Source organism: Callorhinchus milii, unplaced genomic scaffold, assembly GCF_018977255.1.
Source record: "Callorhinchus milii isolate IMCB2004 unplaced genomic scaffold, IMCB_Cmil_1.0 Scaffold28, whole genome shotgun sequence".
Lineage (NCBI taxonomy): Eukaryota > Metazoa > Chordata > Chondrichthyes > Chimaeriformes > Callorhinchidae > Callorhinchus > Callorhinchus milii.
In genome coordinates, this window is record NW_024704769.1 from 3,773,223 (window position 1) to 3,791,905 (window position 18,683).

Sequence of the window (18,683 nt, forward strand, 5' to 3'; positions counted from 1 at the left end):
AACACTTGGGTCACAGTTTTGTGTGGACGCTGTGCGCGGGAGACGTGATGAGGCTCAGCATCAACCGCAAGGAGTGTTATTATTATTATTATTATTATTAATGTTTGGTTGTTATTATGGCCATCGATCAGTGGGGGGGGGGAGGGGCTGCAGTGCGCGTCTGTCCACGCGAGGGGGCGCTGCGGACACACCCACACACACACCCACACCCCCCGCGCATCCGCCATCAGCGGTGAGGTCAGAGCGCCCTCTGGCGGCCGCCGTCGGGCAACTGCAACCGACCGCAGCGGGTGGAGGAGGAGGAGGAGGAGGAGGCGGTCCGCCGCCGCGAGGTGGCGCTGCAGAAAGGCGTCAGACACAGAGAGAGGGAGAGAGTGAGCGCGCGCGCGCGAAGCCCATCTTGCCCCCTCTCTCTCTCCGCGGCGTTCAGCTCGTTGGCGTTGGCGGAGTCCCTCCGAACGCAGCGCAGCGGAACCCGCGGGAGAGAGACACAGCGAACACTGAGGCCGAGAGCGCCGCACAACACCACACAGGTCAGCGCTGCCCCGCGGGTCAGGGGGGGGGGGGGGGAGGGGGGGAGTGTGGGGGGGAGGAGGGGGAGTGTGGGGGGGAGGAGGGGGAGTGTGGGAGAGTGTGGGGGGAGGGGGAGTGTGGGAGAGTGTGGGGGGAGGGGGAGTGTGGGGGGGAGTGTGGGGGGAGGAGGGGAGTGTGGGGGAGTGTGGGGGTGGGGGGGGTCTCATTGTCCCCACCCCCCCCTGTGTGTGTCTCTGTCCCTCACTGCTGCAGCTGCTCCCCCCCCCCCCTTCCTCCTTTTCCTCCTTCCCCCCTCCTCCCTCTCTCCCTCTCTCCCTCTCACTCACTCGTTTCTTCCCTTCCTCCCATTCCCTCCTCTCCTCTCCTTTTTTTCCCCCTCTCTCCCTCCTCGTCCCCTTTTCCTCCTCTTCTCCTTCCCATCCCTTCTCCCTTCGTGTTCCCCCTCCGGCCCTTTCTTCCACCTCTTCCCTCCTCCCTCCTCCTCCTCCTCCTCCTCTCCATCCCTCCTTTTCCCCACCTGCTCCATCTTTCCTTTTCCTCTCCCCTCTCCTTTCCTCCCATCTCCTCCCCCCTACTCTTTCTCCTTCCCTTCTCCTCTTCTCCTCTCTTCCTCCTTACCTCCCTCCTTCTCTTCATCCCTTCCTCTCTCCATCCTCCTTCTCTCTCTTCTCTCTCCCCCCCTGCCTCTCTCCCTCTCTCTCTCTCTCTCCCCCCCTTCCTCTCTCCATCCCTCCCTCCCTTTCTCTCTCCCCCCCCTCCCTCTCTCCCCCTCTCTCTCTCTCCCCCCCTTCCTCTCTCCATCCCTCCCTCCCTCTCTCTCTCTCCCCCCCCTTCCTCTCTCCATCCCTCTCTCTCTCTCTCCCCCCCTTCCTCTCTCCATCCCTCCCTCCCTCTTTCTCTCCCCCCCTCCCTCTCCCTCTCTCTCTCTCTCCCCCCCCTTCCTCTCTCCATCCCTCCCTCCCTCTCTCTCTCTCCCCCCCTCCCTCCATCAGGATGTAACCTGATTCCCAGGGCTGGCACCTGCCTCTCACTGCTCCACCTCGATGGCCGCTGTGTTTACCTTTCCTTTACCTCTCCCCCATCCTCTCTCTCCCTCTCTCCCCCACTCCTCTCCCTCCCTCCCTCCCTCCCTCCCTCCCTCTCTCTCTCTCTCTCTCCACCAGGATGCAATCTACTTCCTCGAGATGCGTCCAACAACACCCTCTGGTGCCAACTGGCTTCTCCTTCGCTTCTCCTTCGCTTCTCCTTCGCTTCTCCTTCGCTTCTCCTTCGTCCCCGAGAGCCAATTTTAAAAAAAATATATACTAACAATATTCCTTACATTTCGGCAAAAGCGCCTCTCACCCCCCGAGGACGTCCCCGAACCTTCCTGACCGGACGGCGCTCAGCGCTCTCGGTGGCCGAGCTATGTGGTTTCAGCAGTTCTCCCAACAACGCATACTCTCTGCTCCACATCCCCCGCCCCACCCGCCCCCCACCATCGGTGGCCTTCAGCCTCTCGGCCCCGAGGCTCTGGAACTCCATCCCCAGTGCCTTCGCCGCTTCCTCCCTTTCCTCCTTCAAGGCCGGTCTCAAGACCTTTCTCTTTGACCGTACCTTCAGCTCCACTCTCGACTCTCTACCCCCTCCTCGTTCCCTCCCCTCACCCTGACCATTTCCCCCCCTCCTCGCTCCCTTCCCTCCCCTCACCCTGACCATTTCCCCCCTCCTCCCCCCCCCCCCCCCCACCATTCCCCCCCTCCTCGCTCCCTCCCCTCCCCTCACCCTGACCATCTCCCCCCAATGCTCGGGTCCCGACCCACCTGTCCGGCGCCTCGGGACGTCCTCCCGACGTGAAAGGCGCTCTCTAAATGGGATCTTGTTGTTGTTGCTTACGGTCACCTCCTCCCCCCCGGCTTGGTGTCCTGCTCCGCCACTGTTAAGCGCTCTGGGACGCTACCCTGTGCGAGGTGGGTGGGTGGGGGTGGGGGGCGGGGGGGGCGCTGTGTAAGTGCAAGTTGTTGTAACGCAACATAGCGCCTGACCTGAAGCTCCCCCCAGCGCGGGACTGGAGGGTAATTGGAGTCGAAATGAAAGGTTATTATTAACTTTTCTGCTCTTTCGTTTCCTGTGTCAGTTCGACTCCGAAAGGTAGTGAGAGTTGCACATCTTGAATTGAGTTTCACTGTGTCCAGCCTTGAGCGCTTATCACGGTGAGTCTGAAACTATTTAATCGCCTGATACTGTTGTGGTGGATTGAGTTCCCTTTTCTGTCTCTGTTTGCGGTCTCGCAAACACACCCACACACACACACTCACAGAGCCACACACACACACAAAAACACACACACTCACAGAGACACACTCACAGAGCCACACACACAACCACACACACTCACAGAGCCACACACACAACCACACACACTCACAGAGACACACTCACAACCACACACACTCACAGAGCCACACACACAACCACACACACTCACAGAGCCACACACACAACCACACACACTCACAGAGCCACACACACAACCACACACACTCACAGAGCCACACACACAACCACACATACTCACACACACAACCACACATACTCACAGAGACAACCACACACACTCACAGAGGCACACACACAACCACACACACACACACAACCACACATACTCACAGAGACAACCACACACACTCACAGAGGCACAAACACTCACAGAGACAACCACACACACTCACAGAGACACACACACACAACCACACACACTCACAGAACCACACATACACACACACACACACACAGGCGCACACTCACAGAGACACACACACACAACCACACACACTCACAGAGCCACACATACACACACACACAGGCGCACACTCACAGAGACACACACACACAACCACACACACTCACAGAGCCACACATACACACACACACAGAGGCGCACACACACACACATTCACAGAGACACACACACACAACCACACACACACACAGAGGCGCACACACACACTCACAGAGGCACACGCCCACAGCCACACACACACACACACGCGCAGCGCATTCCACACTGAAGACTCGGTGAACAGTTATATATAGAACAAAGTTCAAATAGTGTTTGTTAAAATAATAATAATAATCTGACATTTGATTCAGCGCCTTTCATGTCTGGAGGACGTCTCAAAAGCGTCAAACGGGTGGCCCTTTTTGTGGATCGAGTGGCCAAATTATTATTGTCATTATTATTTTGGGGGGGAGATTATTGCCCCCCCGGAAGGCAATCAATCCGCCAGTGACTTAACCACCGGGTTCCTACTTACTGCTCGGTAAACAGAGGCGTGTGTGTGTGTGTGGAGTAAGGAAACTTACCCAACATTTCGCTCTGCCCGGGCCGGGAATCGGACCGGGGTCCTCTCGCTCGCGAGGCGAGTGCTCTAACCACTGAGCTACAGGAAGGACACCATGGTCTGACTCTCACTGAGAGCCTAATGATTCCAAGGACATGAGGAAGGGAGGGGCTGTTTAATTGGGCAGGTTATAATCTCTAACCTACCGATTATAATCTGTAACCTGTCCTCTTCTCTCTTCAGGTTGTTTGGAGCTACATCGCAGGGCTGTTTGGCACGACCACCATTTTGTACGAGCTCAGGCAGGAAGGAAGGCAGAACGTTCAATGTGGGGCAGTCAGTTCCAATCCTCTGGGACCAAAGCAGGTGGGTACCAAGGAATTAGCCTCCGCACAGCGAAGCGAGGTGATGCGGGAGCCATTGACTCCCTGTCTCCCCGCGGTTCACCTTCAAGGACCTCGCTGTTGGGTGACCTTTACGCTACGGGATTGACAATGATGTGTCGTGACTGTGCGATGACTGATGGCTTTGCTTTCCTTTGCTAGTTGGTCATGGAGGTCAGTCACAGTCGCTGCTGGGACCGAGGCCACAAACGGTTCAGGTAATTAACAGCAACGACAACTGGCATTTTACACGGCGCCGCTCACGTCGGGAGGACGTCCCAAGGCGCTGGACGGTCACAGAGCTGGGGGTTTGGGATCAGGAGGGGGGGCAGGGCGGGGCAGGGAGGGTGGGGGTAGGAGGGTGACCGAAGGCGCGGTCGAAGAGGAGGGTCTTGAAGGAGGCGAGGGAGGGACTGTAATTTTAAGATGATGCCCCCCTTGTTCTGGATTCCCCCACCCACCAGAGGAAATAGTTTCTCTGTAGCTGCCCCTATCGAATCCCTTTATCATTTAAAAAACCTCAATCAAATCACCCCCCCACACCCCCCCCCCACCCCCACCCTTTAAACTCGAGGAAACGGGAGGGAGATGAGTAAATGCAGTGTGTGGTGACCCGGTGCTTAGGAGCGACAGGAACTGGAGGAGGCCATTCAGCCCCTCGAGCCTGTCCCGCCATTCTGCTGGATCGAAGCTGTGCTGATGCCCTTCTGTGTTTGGTGTGATGTTGTGGTCAGGAATTGAACGAGTTCTGTAACTACCGGCAAGGACACGGGCAAACGGGGCAGCAGCAGCAGCAGCAGCAGCCTGGACAGTCACAGAAACAGCGGGTTTTCACTGGAGTGGTCACCAGCCTCCACGACTATTATGGCTTCGTGGACGAAGAGGTGTTCTTCCATCAGAAGTAAGTGACGCCCCACGACAGCAGCTGACTTGCGTCGGTAGGAACCCAGGGAGGAGGCCATTCAGCCCCTGGAGCCCGTTCCGCCATTCTGTTAGGTCGCGGCTGATCTGTACCTCGACTCCAGTTACCCGCCTTCGACCCCCGTCTCCCTCGATCCCCTGACCTAACATACACCTGTCCGCCTCAGTCTGGAAAATTTGTATAGATATATGCGTATCTACAGCGCCCCTCACACAGGGTAGCGCCTCAGAGCGCCTGACAGCCGAGCCAGGGGGAGGGGGGAGGTGACCGTAGGCACTGGTCAAAGAGGAAGGCCGTCGGGCGCCACCTGAAGTTGGGGAAGGAGGGGCGGGCGGGGGGGGGGGGGGGCGAGGCGGAGGGAGAGAGGGAGAGAGCTCCAGAATTTCGGAGCACTAACCAGTGAATTGACTGTGCATTTTGCGGCGAAATTGCTGTGAAGCGAAGGGACTGTGCGTTTTGTGGGCAAAACGTGGCAGTCAATTTGGGCGCAGCAGTGTCCCGCGAGCAGCCACGAGGTGAAACGACCACGGTTTATTTTCAGGGGGTGGGGGTGGGTGGGTGTTTTGTCGGCCAGGATACAGACCAGGAGAGGTCTTTCCTTTTTGAATTGCGCTGCGGGAGATCTTTTACTTCCGCCTGATCAGGGCACAGACGGGGGAGGTGGGGGTGGTGGGGGGGGGGAGGTTTAACGTCTCGTCCCAGGGATGACATACTTGGCTTCCGGGCGCCTGAGACCTATAATCCTTGTCTTGCAGTGTGGTGAAGGGTCGAGTGCCACAGGTCGGGGAGCGTGTGCTGGTGAAAGCCGTGTACAATCCCAGTCACTCCGTGCAGTGGAACGCGCTCAAAGTCCAAGTCCAGCCTAGTCAGGTGCAGGTGTGTGTGTGGGGTGGGGGGGGGTTGGTTATGTGTGGGGTGCGCGCGGGTGTGGGTTGCGTGTGCGTGTGGGGTTGTGCGTGCGTGTGGGGGTTGCGCGTGCGTGTGGGGGGGGGGTTTGGGTGTGTTTGTGTGTCACTGTGTGTGTGTGGGTTGGGTGTGTGTGTGGGTTGGGTGTGTGTGGGTGTGTGTGTGTCCTGATACAGATTGCGATTCATTTGAAAGTCCCTCCTGACTGAATCTGTCGCGGGTTTTGTCTCCCGCTCAGAAACACGGCATCCTCGGGACGAAACCTCCTCCGCAGCCCCTCCTACACGCCCCTCGCCTGCCGTCACTGATGTCCTCACAGCCACAACCACTGCTCCCTCGCAAAGGTAAGTTGGAACACAGCACAGAGCCCCCCCCCCCGTAGGCCTCGGGACATTCCCCCCCGACGTGAAAGGCGCTGTGTGAATGTGCGGTGTTGTTGTGCTGAATCGGGGAGTTCACCGGTGTCTCTGTATGTCCTCTCCTCAGGTGGTTTGCTCCAGCCATTAGTCCACATGGGAGCTCACGGTCAGATGGGCAGGAGGATGGACGTGGGACATCGAATGGGAGGGAGGAACGGACGCATGGAAATGGGACAGAACAGGAGAGGGGACAGGAGGTAGGAACCCGTCTTGGTTTTCGAACTCGTGCGAGAGGGGTCTTGTCGTAACCTGGGAGTCCCTCGCCTCGCAAGCGAGAGGACCCGGGATCGGTTCCCGGGCGGCTCAGGTCAGGGCGAAACCTTAGGCACGTTTCCTTACTCCACCCTCCCCCCCCCCCCCCCCCCCCCCCCCCACTATGCACACACACGCGCGCGCGTACACATGCACTTGTTTGCCTGCAGTAAATAGGTTGTTATCGATCGGTTGATCGCTTAATCCATTCCAAAACTAATAATAATGTGGTCGCCTCAAACCACGCCTGTCTGCGGGGACGCTGCTGTGCGCAATCGGCTGCCGCGCTTCGCCCGCAAAAACGCACGGTCACTACGCTTTGTAGTCCGTTCTGGGAAGCGCTTTCAGACGTCGCGGAGACTCGATGAGGCGCTACTATCGAATGCGAGGAATGTTATTGTTGGATAGACCTCCTGGAAATGGGGTAATAAGTGTTCTGACTCTGGGTTGCGGGGGAAAATGTGATTGAACTCGCCAATGATCTTCAGCTGCTCAATCACCCCCCCCTCCCCCCCTCTCCCCCTTTCTTCCCCTCCACCCCCCCTCGCTTTTTCTCTCTCCCCCCTCGCTTTCTTTCTCCACCTATTACTTTTTCTTTTCCTCCGCCCCCCTCTCTTTCCCCTCTCTCCCTCTCTTTCTTAACAGGAACAGTTATAAACGTGGAGGTGTTCAGGGGCTTTCTCAGAAGCGGTACCAGGACATGGGGTCCGGGGAGGGACCAGCCAAGAAAGTCCGGCACTATGTACCCCCTTACAGTGTGCAGTATTCCCGCTTCTCCTTGGGCAGGTAACCCTTTCTCTCTCTCTTTCTCTCTCGCTCTCTCTCCAGCCGGGGAGGGGGGTGAGGTGACCGTAAGCCACGGGTCGAAGGGGGCGGGGGGTGGAGTTTCGGGGCGTAGCGGCTGAAAGAGCGACCACCGATAGCGGAGGGCACAAGGGACGAGCAGGAGGCCGGAGCCAGTCGAGCGGAGGCAGCGCCAATCATACAGGGTAGAGTCTCGGAAGGCTATCACTGCTCTCTCTCTCTCTCTCCCTCCCTCCCTCCCTCTGTAGCCAAGCCTGTGATGCTATGGATGTGCAGCGTCGCTACCCAAACCTCCCCTTTGCCGAAGAATTCTTCAACGCCCAGCTCTGCTTCACCGACACCTTCCCCCTGGGGCAGCCCCTCCAGCTGGGACAGAAATGTGTCTTCCACATCATGGAGGAAGGGGATCAGCCGACGGAACCCCAGGGCTCAGCGACGGAGCCCGATGACGCTGACCCCACCTACAGCGCCAAGGTATAGCCCTCTCTCCAGCCAGTTACGCTCAGCTGCTGAGCATCGTGTTGGGGAGGTGGACAACGCTGTCGGTACCTGTGCCTCCTGATGCTCAGGAACCTTTCTTCATCTCCAAACCTCTTGTGACCTCAGGTGCTGTTGCTGTCCTGTCCAGACCTGGAGGAGCTTTACCGTCAGGGCTGCTGTTTGGCCGAGACATCCAAAGAGGAGATTCCACAGCATCCAGCCAGACTCCTCAAGGTGGGGCCTGGAGCACAGCAGCATCATCATCATAATAATAATAATAATCCTTGCAGTTGATATCGGGGTTCATCACATCGTCGAGACGTCTCAAAGCCCTTCGCAGGCTACACTGTCAAGTGAATTGACTGTGTATTTTGTTGGTTGAAACACGGCAGTCAATTGCGCACAGCAGCGTCCCCACAAACAGTCGTGGATTGAAGTGACTGATATGTTTTTTTCCACAGTTTGTGCCCCCGCGGGTGGGCGGACGGGCAGACAGGGCCAAACCTTAGGCAAGTTTCCTTTCTCCCCACACACGCCACTATCTAACTAGTTAGTAGGAACCCGGTTCTTGGTCGATTGGCAGATAATAATCCCCTTAAATAAATATAATAATAAAAAAGTGGGTCACTCAATCCACGGCTGTTTGTGGGATGTCGCTGTGCGCAATTGCCTGCCCTGTTTCTCCCACAAAAAAAAACAAGTCACTCCACTTTACAGTATATCCTGTGAAGCTCTTCGAGACATCTCAGCGGTGTGGTAAACCGCTGCATCAAATGCAAGGATTATTATTGTTACTTATTAGTAGTATTGAACCCCGTGAAGCGCTCAGAGACGTCTCTGCGACGTGACAAGGCGCTGTATCAAACGCGAGGATGATTAGGATTCGCCCACTCTGGGCTGCCGTGGTGTGTACAGACCCTTCACTGTGTCTATCTCTTGATTCCTTTCTGTTCAGTTCCTGGTGGGAACGAAGGGCCAGGAGGGCACTGTGGCAATCGGGGGTCCCTGGTCTCCCTCCTGCGATGGTCCAAACCCAGGCAAGGACCCCAAGGTGCTGATCAGAACGGCCATTCGTACCACAAAGGCCCTGACTGGGATTGACCTGAGCGCCTGTACTCAGTGGTGAGTGGCTGGGATCAGGGGCTCGGGAATCACCCTCGGGATTACAGGGAGCTGCTGTGGGAACGTTCAGTCATTGGACGAGGCTGACGGTGACACGAGCGCTAAAAGGAACGAGCAGGAATAATGGACGCGATCGATTGATTGTATGTTCTCGTCGACAGTCACTCCAGAGGCTGATGTGCTACATAGATGGTCACAGAGTGTGAGGGAGAGGAGAGAGAGGCAGAAGGGGACAGGGTGAGAGAGAGAGAGAGAGAGAGAGAGAGACAAACACACAAAGAGTGAGGGTTAGGACTGGAGTGAGGTATGTACTGAAGGTGAGAACACAGTGAGCGAGAGGAGAGACTGATACAGAGTGTGAGAGAGAGTGACTGACAGAGAGAGAGACTAACACAGGGTGAGAGTAAGGAGACTTGCCTAAGACTTTGCCGTGCAGTGAGTCAGGCAGAATTAATGACCTTTACTCACTGCCTCACAGCGTCCGGGCCTGAAAGCTGCTGTGAGAAGTACTGCCGCTCTGTGCTGGAGCTGGAGCTCGGTGGCACGTAACGCAGGGCAATGTTTGAGCTCTCTCTCTGCTCTGCCAAACCCAACCCAACCCACTCTGCGGCTCCGGAGGAGGACAAAGTGTAACTTGTCCTTTGATGAGGAACGAACACAAAAGAACAAAAGCACCCAGTGAATCGGGGTGGGGGTGGGGGGCGCTAAGTCCCGTAGAGTAGCGCTCGACTGGCTCCGGCCTCCTGCTCGTCCCTGCCACCCCCCCCCCCCAGGCTTGTTGTGTTGTGCCCCGCCACTGGAACGCTGTCCTCGGTGAGGAAGGGGGACGCTGTGTAAATACAAGTCGATGTCGTACGTTCTGAGGCGAAGACAGACACAAGTAGAGAGAGAGAGTGTGTGTGTGTGTGTGAGAGAGACTGACTCGAGAGAGGGAGACAGAGAGAGATTGACACAGAGAGAGAGCGAGACAGACACAGGGTGAGAGTGAGGAAACTTGCCTAACGTTTCATCGTGCGGTAAATCCTCTTCCCCCCTCTTGACAGGTTCCGCTTCGCTGAGATCTGTTACTATCAGCCCGAGGAGCATCACGATGGGCGCCCGCTCCCAGCCCACGTGGAGACCTCGGTGGTCTTCCTGCCCGATGTCTGGCATTGCCTTCCTACTCGCCTCGAGTGGGAGTCACTGACACTCGCCTACAAGCAGCAGCTGTCAGACACACAGCCACCACAGCCCAAGGACGCCACAGGAGACGAGGCACTGAATTCTCTTCTTTTTTTTTTTACCGCTCCCTCCTTCTCCTCCCGTCGACGCAAAATATCAGCGCGTTTCGCCCAGAAGATGCACAGTCGTTGCACTTTACGGCGTCTCCCTGCGAAAGCGCTTGGGAGGCCTCTCGGCTGCGCGATAGACAGCGCGCCGTACGTATCGAACGCGAGGATTGTTGTTGCTATGATCAGGAGATGAAGGCGTTTAAACGTGTGTCGCGGCCTGGCTCAGTTGGTAGCCTCCGAGTCAGAAGGGAAGGTTGGTGGGTTCAAGCCCCAACAGCACACGTTGGGATTTAGTCGAAGCTGACGCTCCAGTGCAGGGATGGGGGGGGGGTGTTGTATTGTCGGAGATACAATCCTTCAGATGAGGCTTTGGGTGTGTTTGTGTGTTGAAGGGAGGGAGGGAGGGAGGGGAAGGGAAGGAGGGAAGGTGTGGTCGCTCAGTTGACTAACTAAGGAGATTATGGAGCAAAGCAGGAGCTGGAAATGGGAAACTGAGATTCGTTTCTCAGGCAAACTTAACGGGAGCTAATTCCTTCTCGCAGGCCGAGGAGAATATGGAAGTTCAAGCAGATGATTCAAGGCCCACTCCCACCCTCTGGAGTCAACTGGAGCCTAAAACAATGAAGGTAAGAGACGTCCCACAGTTGTGCCTGATTCGCGATTGAGACCAAAGGCAAATGGGGGATATTCCCTGGGATTTTCTGGGGGGGATAATAATCCCTCCGAAAATGTGATCGCTCAATCCACGGCTGTTTGTGGGGACGCTGCTGTGCACAAGTGGCTGCAGCCTTTCACCCACGAAATGCACAGTCACTACACCACCGTATAGCCCGTGAAGCGCTTTGAGGCGTCTCGATGGAGTGATATGGCGCGGTATCAAGTACGAGGACTGTTATTATTCAGACACGTTTCGGGGCTGTTTAACTTTGCACATTATCGGCCGTTGACGAGTGCTGTTTTCGCTGAGAAAGGTCGATGATATCGCTAAGGAGCTGCAGACCCGAGGCCTCAGTTCGAAGGGGACAAAGTTACAATTGGTCACGCGGCTGGAGAGGCAGCTGAGGGAGGAAGAGGAGGATGCAGAGGCGGAGGAAGCGTTGAAAGAAGATCCCGCAGAGGAGGTGAAGACCGAAGACACTGAGGAAGAGAAAGAGGATGAACAGAAGGAGGTGAGGACGGACTCCTTAGGTTCTCAAAGGCCGACTTCCACCCCTGTGTCTGAGGGGCGGCGCTGGTGAACGTGGGCAGAGCAAGCGAGGGCTTAGAACCATAGAAATGCACAAGGCGCAAAGAGGCCATTCGGCCCAACCCTTTCAGTCCCATTTCCCTGCTCTCCCCCTCCCTCCCCAATACCCCTGGAGCTGACTCTTGTTTAAGGTATTTAACCTCAATCCGTCTTCTATCGTCCAGCCTTTCCTATGTTCTTATGAAACGCTTGTCACTGTAGATGGAACAGCAAGCCGAGGGGAAACAGATGGAGGATTCCGACGCCCCCCGGAAGCCGGAGACAGTCTGCCGCCTGCCCGCCGAGCCCGCTGTGATAGTGAACCCCAACCGTGCCGCCATGGACCACAAGTTCGGCTGCATTGTCATGTCACTGCAGAGACTGAGGAACTACAGGAACGATTCCATGACACACTCCTTCGAGGTAATTCGCATTCCCTTCGCCTCGCTCCCTCCCTCGCCTCCTGCAAGGCTCGTCTCAAAACCCTCCTCTTCGACCGAGGCTTCAGCCGTCCCCCCTCTTACCCTCATCCTCCCCGCCTTCCACCCCCTCCTGATCCCAACCCCCAGCTCGGGTCCAAATCCCTGACTGTCCAGCGCCTTGGGACGTCCTCCCGACGTGAAGAGCGCCGTGTAAATGTCACTTGGTATTGTGTTGTGTTGTAAAGCTCGTGTGAGGGCATCGACATGACCTGCAGAACACCGAGCCTGCCACTCGCGTTCCCATCAGTCACAGATAATCTCTACGTGTTTCTTGTGAGTCTTTCGCCACCAACGGAGCGGTTATTAAACAGGAGGGTTGTCATGGGATAACGCCTCAGAGCGCTTAACAGGGGCACACACGTAAATGTTTCCCCCACAAAATACACAAGTCAATTCAGAATGCTGTACGGGAGCCCTGTAGCTCAGTGGTTAGAGCCCTCGCCTCGCAAGCCAGAGGACCCGGGTTCGATTCCTGGGGTCAGGGCGAAATCTTAGGCAAGTTTCCTCACTCCACACACACACGCCTCTGTTTATCAGCAGTAAGTAGGAACCCAGCTGTCAGTCGATCGGTGGATCGCTTTTCCTGTGGTGGTAATCCCTTTTAAAACAAAATGGTCATTTAATCCATGGCTTTTTGTGGGGACGCTGCTGTGTGCAATTGGCTGCCGTGTTTCCCCCAAAAAACATACATATATACAGTATATTCTGTGAAGCGCTTTGAGACTTCTCGTTGATGTGACAAGGCGCTATATCAAATGCAAGGATTATTATCATTATTGTTATTTACCAGGTGCTGTTACTGGCCGAGCTGTTTGGTGAGATGCTCCAGAGAGACTTCGGCTACACCATCTACAAGGCTTTGCTGGCGTTCCCGGGAAGAAAGCTGAAGCCGGAGAAGCCGGAGGAAGAAGGGGAAGGGCAGCCGGCAGAGAAGGAAAAGAGCTCGAAGAAAGGAGGCCAAGAGGAGGTCAAGGAGCCGAAAGAGAGAACGAGCAAATCGCTAGAAATGAAAGAGAACGAGGAGCAGGAGGAAGATTGGGATTGGGAGGAAACCAAGGTATTGGCTGGTCTCAAAGTAGAGAGAGGGAATACCCACAGGGAGAGAAGAGGCAGCCCAAAGGGTAGGCAGGTTTGTTAACATCAATAAGATGGTTCCACTGGTTGGGGAATCACATGTAAGATAGCGATCGAAAAGAGAATTTGGGAGGAACTACATCCCGCAGAGGGTAGGGTGGTTTGGAGCTCGCTGCCTGAAGCGGTTAGCGTAGATGTATTCAGCGCAGCAGCCAATTGCGCACAGCAGTGTCCCACAAACAGTCATGGATTGAGTGGCTGCATTATTATTATTTTTTAAGGGAATATTATCTCCAGAAAGCGATTCGCCAATCGACTTACAACCGGGTTCCAACTTACTGCGAGGTAATCAGGAGCTTGTGCCTATGTGGAGTAAGCAAATTTGCCTAACTTTCCACCCTGACCCACCCGGGAATCGAACCCAGGTCCTCTCCGAGTGCGAGGCGAGTGCTCTAACCGCCACCCTACAGGACTCCCATGTTAACGGGATGGTATTTGCGTTTGTTTCAGCTGGAAGACGGTGAGAGTAAAGGCAAAGAAGTGAAGGGGAAGCGAGGAGCGGCAGACAGTGAGGCTGCTCTCCTAGAGATGGATGAAGCTCTCCTCTTGGAAGATAATGAAGAGGAATTTGGTAATGGAATCGCACCTCACTGTTACAAGGTCACAAGATGGGTTTGGATGAAGAAGGCCCTTCGGCCCATCCGATCTCATCCCTCCAGAACACCCACCCTACCATCCCCCCATCACAGCTTCGAGCTGCTTTTTGAACGAGCGACAGAAACAGGAGGAGGCCATTCAGGCCCGCGAGCCTATTCCACCATTCCAACTCCAGTGTCCTGGCCTCAACCATCCTTCCTGGGAACCCTGTTCCAGTTTAGTTCCTTGATCTAAATGTTAATAATAATCCTGGCATTGGATACAGCGCCTTATCACACCTTCGAGACGTCTCAAAGCGCTTCATAGGATATACTGTGAAGTGAATTAACTGTATATTTTGTGAGCGAAACACGGCAGCCAATTGCGCACAGCAGCGTCCGCCACAAACGGTCGAGGATTATTGTAATAACTATTAGCGTTCGAGCGTCGATGTAGTTGTGATGATGGCTCTTTGCAACGTTTCAGCAGGTGACGAAGAGAAAAAGCTGGAAGGAAAGAGAGCAACTCTAACAGAAACCGAATTGGTTAAGGAGATGGTAAGGAAGCAGATAATTGAACATATACTTACAAATAAATATTTGCACAGCTTTGGGGGGGAGTGGGACTCGTTGGTAGTTCTTTCAATGAGACGGCACTGACACGATGGGCTGAATGGCCTCCTTCTGTGCTGTAATGTTCTATGATAAGAGTTTTCCCAAGAGCCTCATATTCGTTTGGATGAAGCAAAACCTTCGGCCCATTTATGAATAATAAAAATAATAATCCTTGCATTTGGTACAGTGCCTTATCACATCGCCAAGACGTCTCAAAGCGCTTCGCAGCTGTGTCCCACAAACAGCCATGGAGCGAGCGACAAATTTTATTTGGGTGATTGTTGGTCAGGACGACCGGGAGAGAAAGGAACCCCCTTCTCTTTTCGAACAGCGCCCCGCAGGAGATCTTTAACGTCCACCAGAACAGGGCCCAGACGGGGAGTGAGTGAGGTTTAACATCTCAGGACTGCGTCTCCGACAGCAACACCCCACCCCACACCCACCCAGCGCTGCATTGGAGCATCAGCTTGGACTGTGTGATTCCAAGACTCGACGGGGGTGGGGGGGGGGCTTGAACCCACAACCTTCTGACTCGCGGCGAGAGAGAGAGAGAGAGCGCCAGTGATTGAGCCAGGCTGAGACTCGAGGGTTGTGTTGAGGTTGTGGGTGGAAGGTATAGGAATTGGGGAAATAACATGGGTGTGTGGGAATTGTACATGGATTGAGTGACTTCTCTTCTGGCCCTCAGGAGAAAGACGTGAGCCAGATGGTGACCCTGAAGAAGGACCTCCTGTTGGCCTTTGTGTACTTTGACCGGAATCTGTGCGGCTATGTTCTGGAGAAGGATCTGGAGATGATCATCTGCACAGTGGGACTGCATCTGTCCAGAGCTCAGGCACGTCATTCTCCCACGAGTCTCCCTGCGCTCCCACACCAGGCTCCGTGACCCTATCGCCCTGGCCCGGCTCCACTGGCTCTCCATCCCCCAGAGGATACCGTTCAAAATCCTCGCCCTCACCCTCAAAACCCTCCGCGGCCTCGCTCCTCCCAACTTCTGTGACCTGCTGACTTCATAGCGACCCGCTTGCTCCCCCCGCTCAGCGGGCTCTGGCCTGCTCCACAACGCCCGCCCGCTCCATCATCGGTGGTCAGGCCTTCAGCCTCTCTGCCCCCACCCTTTGGAACTCGATCCCACATTCCTTCTGCCTGGCTCCCTCCCTCGCCTCCTTCAAAGCACGTCTCAAGACCCTCCTCTTCGACCAACCGCGCTTTCGGTCACCCTCCTACCCCCTACCCTCCCCGTCCTCCACCCCCTCCTGATCCCAACCCCCAGCTCGGGTCCAAATCCCTGACTGTCCAGCGCCTGGGACGTTCCTTCCCGACGTGGAAGGCAATATACACATGTAATATTATACTGTGTTACAGATTAAACAACTGCTCAGTAAGGTGGCCTCACAGAACACGTGTCTGTATCGAACCCTGACAGACGGCTGGGAAGGAGACCTGGAGAAACTTGAAGACAAGAGTCTCATCTCTGAGGAACTTTTACTTGGTGAGTCTTTTTATTCTGCGTTGTGTGACCCGGAGACGAGCTCCGATCAGTTCGTTTGACTCCCGAGTGAGGCGCTCTCATCAAACACACTGGAGCAGGCGGGAAGCAAACACAGCCACGCTCCTTGGCTACCTGGAGTGTGGGTGTGCCTGACTGGGTAGCGCTCCCGTTTCAAGGCCCTCTTCTTCGACCGCGCCTTTGGTCAACCTCCTACCCCCACTCTCCCCGCCCTCCAGCCCTCCTGATCCCAACCCCCAGCTCAGGGGTGCGGATCCCTGACTGTCCAGCGCCTTGGGACTTCCTCCCGACTTGAACGTAATTTGTTGATGTTGTTTGAACTGACTTTGTTCCTTCAGGCAATAAGCACCTTATATCGCACTGCGCCGGTGTGGTGGTCAGTAAACCCGCTGCTGGCAGCAGTAAGACGCGAGCCAGGAGAGGAGACAGCGGTTTGGTGGAGCACAACGGCACTCTGGTCAACGTGGGCAACTTGGTTCAGAAGCTGGAGCGAGACGAGAGAAACCGAGCGGACATGGAGACCAGACTGCGTTCCATGGAGCTCCGGCTCGGTGAGATAGATACCCGGGCGTGTGGTGTGAACACAATAATAACAATCCTGGCATTTGACCCGGCGCCTCATCGCGTCTTCGAGACGGCGCAAAGCGCTTCGCAAGATACACCGTACAGTGAAGTGACTGTGTATTTTGTGAATGAAACGCAGCAGCCAATTGCGCACAGCAGCGTCCCCACAAACAGCCGTGGATTGAAGTGACTGATTTAATATAATAATAATAATTTATTATCATCGCTGTGAGAGGGAAGGTGTGTTCCACCATCGGCGGCCTCGCTTTCAGTCACTACGCCCCGAAACTCTTGTCACTCCCTTCCTCAATTAAGGCGCTGAATTAAGGGGTACGGGGCAAAGGCAGGTAATTGGACTTGAGGTACTGATCAGCCATGATGTAATAGAATGGCAGAACAGGCTCGAGGGGGCTGAATGGCCTCCTCCTGTTCCCGTGCCCAAATCCACGATGAAGCCATAGTGACTCGATCTGTCTTTCCCTCCAGATGAAGCCCTTGGGGAGGCCTCTTCGAAGGACAAGGCCAACAAATCCCTGACGGAGGACAAGCAGGAGAGACAGAAGAAGTTGGCGGAGCTCGAGGAGCGCGTGAAGGCAGCAGAGAAGCTCAAAGCTTATTATGAGAGCCAGCTACAGGACAACAGCAAGCACTTGACATCTCTCGTGGAGGACATTCAGCGCCTCATTAAAAAGGTACCGGCTCGCCTGGCAGCCTGACCACTGCCCTGTGCTTCCATCTCTTGTAACCTAGTGCGTGCAGGTATCGACTAATAGCTGCCTGTTTCTATCACGGCGAGATGCCAGGCACCACGAGACACTACCCACTGCCTCCGCTCGACTGGCTTGTCCCTCGTTCCCTCCGTTCCACCATCAACGGCCGCATTTTCAGCCACTACGCCCCCAAGAACTCTGGAGCTCTATCCCTCCGCCTTGCCCCCTCCCTCGTGTCCCATCTTCGACCGTGCCTACGGTCACCTCCCCCTCGGCTCGAGGAGTCGTGCTCCGCCACCGTCAGGCGCTCCAGGACGCTGCCCGGGCCTGTGGGGGGGGAGGGTGCGGGGGGGGGGGGAGTGGGGGTTAACACTGTGTAAATGCAAGTTGTTATTTTTAAACAGTTGCCTTGAACGAGAGGGAGGGAGGGAGTCAGGGGGAACTGGGGGTGCGGTTTCGGGAGCAGAAATGGTATGTTATTTCTGACGGTTAAAAGCCAAAGTCTCTTTCCTTTAGAACAATGCAGCCGCAGAGAAGAAGAAGTGACGAGGCACACGGGGACTGTGCTGTAATGTTCGCCCTCTGACAGAATAACACCAACCAGCACTGGATACGTACATCCCTGTGTTGCCCGCTCCGACCCTCCCTGACGTCTGTTCAAGAGCCTGAGTGAAACAAAATGGCTCAGGTTTTATAGTTGTGCCAGTTGTGTGATGTGCATCGGGAGCGTATCATTAAATATGTTCAGGATACGCTCTGAGGAACTAAGGATTTATTGTATATTTTGTACTACGGGCCGTAATTTTAGCAGGACCCACAGAAGGAGGGTAACGTTAGGTTAATCATCATTCATTCCTGCGTCTCCAGCTGGGAGTTCATTAATCCTCGCGTTTGATCGAGCGCCTTATCACGTCTTCGAGGCGACTCTCTAAGCGCTTCACAGGATACACTGTAGAGTGGATTGACTGTATTTTGTTTCCGTCGCTTCCTGTTTGTTCACATCTGGAGATCATTTGAAACGCAGAAAGGAGAAGAATCAAAGATCTCTGTGTCTCCGTCTCCTCTTATCTACGCCGCTCCCATGATAGGTGCATTTGGATGTAACAAGCCCTCAAATGCCACAACTGTTGACCTGACAGGGCCTAGTCCTTGAATTCATGCCTCAGGTCTGACCCAATGTTCATTGCCGTGAGAAACGTTAATCTTCCTCACGTGGTTTCAAATCTTTTTCATTTCTCTGAATGTCAACTTAAACCTTATGCTGAAAATCCTCTTGTTACGGTTAACAGGACGTCATAATAAACATTCTCAGTTTATAAAACCTGCAATTTTTGTAGTGTCTTTATTTTCTCCCAATAATAATAATAATAATAATAATACTTGCATTCGTTACAGTGCCTTATCCCGTCTCTGAGACATCTCAAAACGTTTTGTAGGTTACACTGTAAAGTG

At 55.0% G+C, this 18,683-nt stretch overlaps 1 protein-coding gene across 3 annotated transcripts; it reads left to right on the forward strand.

Moving 5' to 3' along the window:
- Positions 1-427: 427 nt before the first annotated feature.
- Positions 428-18,559, forward strand: LOC103187762 (cell division cycle and apoptosis regulator protein 1). 3 transcript variants are annotated; one of them, XM_042344559.1, is made up of 24 exons: positions 428-533; positions 2,651-2,726; positions 4,101-4,223; positions 4,403-4,458; positions 4,975-5,141; positions 5,918-6,038; positions 6,307-6,412; positions 6,555-6,684; positions 7,385-7,525; positions 7,792-8,017; positions 8,150-8,257; positions 8,979-9,145; positions 10,189-10,399; positions 10,959-11,042; positions 11,388-11,585; positions 11,864-12,064; positions 12,914-13,180; positions 13,708-13,828; positions 14,320-14,390; positions 15,136-15,282; positions 15,813-15,939; positions 16,296-16,508; positions 17,008-17,213; positions 17,748-18,559. In XM_042344559.1, the coding sequence occupies exons 3-24, from the start codon at positions 4,184-4,186 to the stop codon at positions 17,775-17,777; spliced, it is 3,138 nt and encodes a 1,045-aa protein (XP_042200493.1). In that variant the 5' UTR covers positions 428-533; positions 2,651-2,726; positions 4,101-4,183; the 3' UTR covers positions 17,778-18,559. The 3 variants fall into 3 exon arrangements, with proteins under 3 accessions (XP_042200493.1, XP_042200494.1, XP_042200495.1); XM_042344560.1 differs by having other exon boundaries at positions 14,323-14,390; XM_042344561.1 differs by having other exon boundaries at positions 7,391-7,525.
- Positions 18,560-18,683: the final 124 nt, after the last annotated feature.

Coding starts and splice junctions, on each gene's coding strand:
- LOC103187762 (XM_042344559.1), top strand. CDS start 4,184: ATGTGGGGCAGTCAGTTCCAATCCTCTGGGACCAAAGCAG. Junction 9,146..10,188: donor CTGAGCGCCTGTACTCAGTG/GTGAGTGGCTGG, acceptor CCCTCTTGACAG/GTTCCGCTTCGCTGAGATCT. Junction 11,043..11,387: donor TGGAGCCTAAAACAATGAAG/GTAAGAGACGTC, acceptor TCGCTGAGAAAG/GTCGATGATATCGCTAAGGA.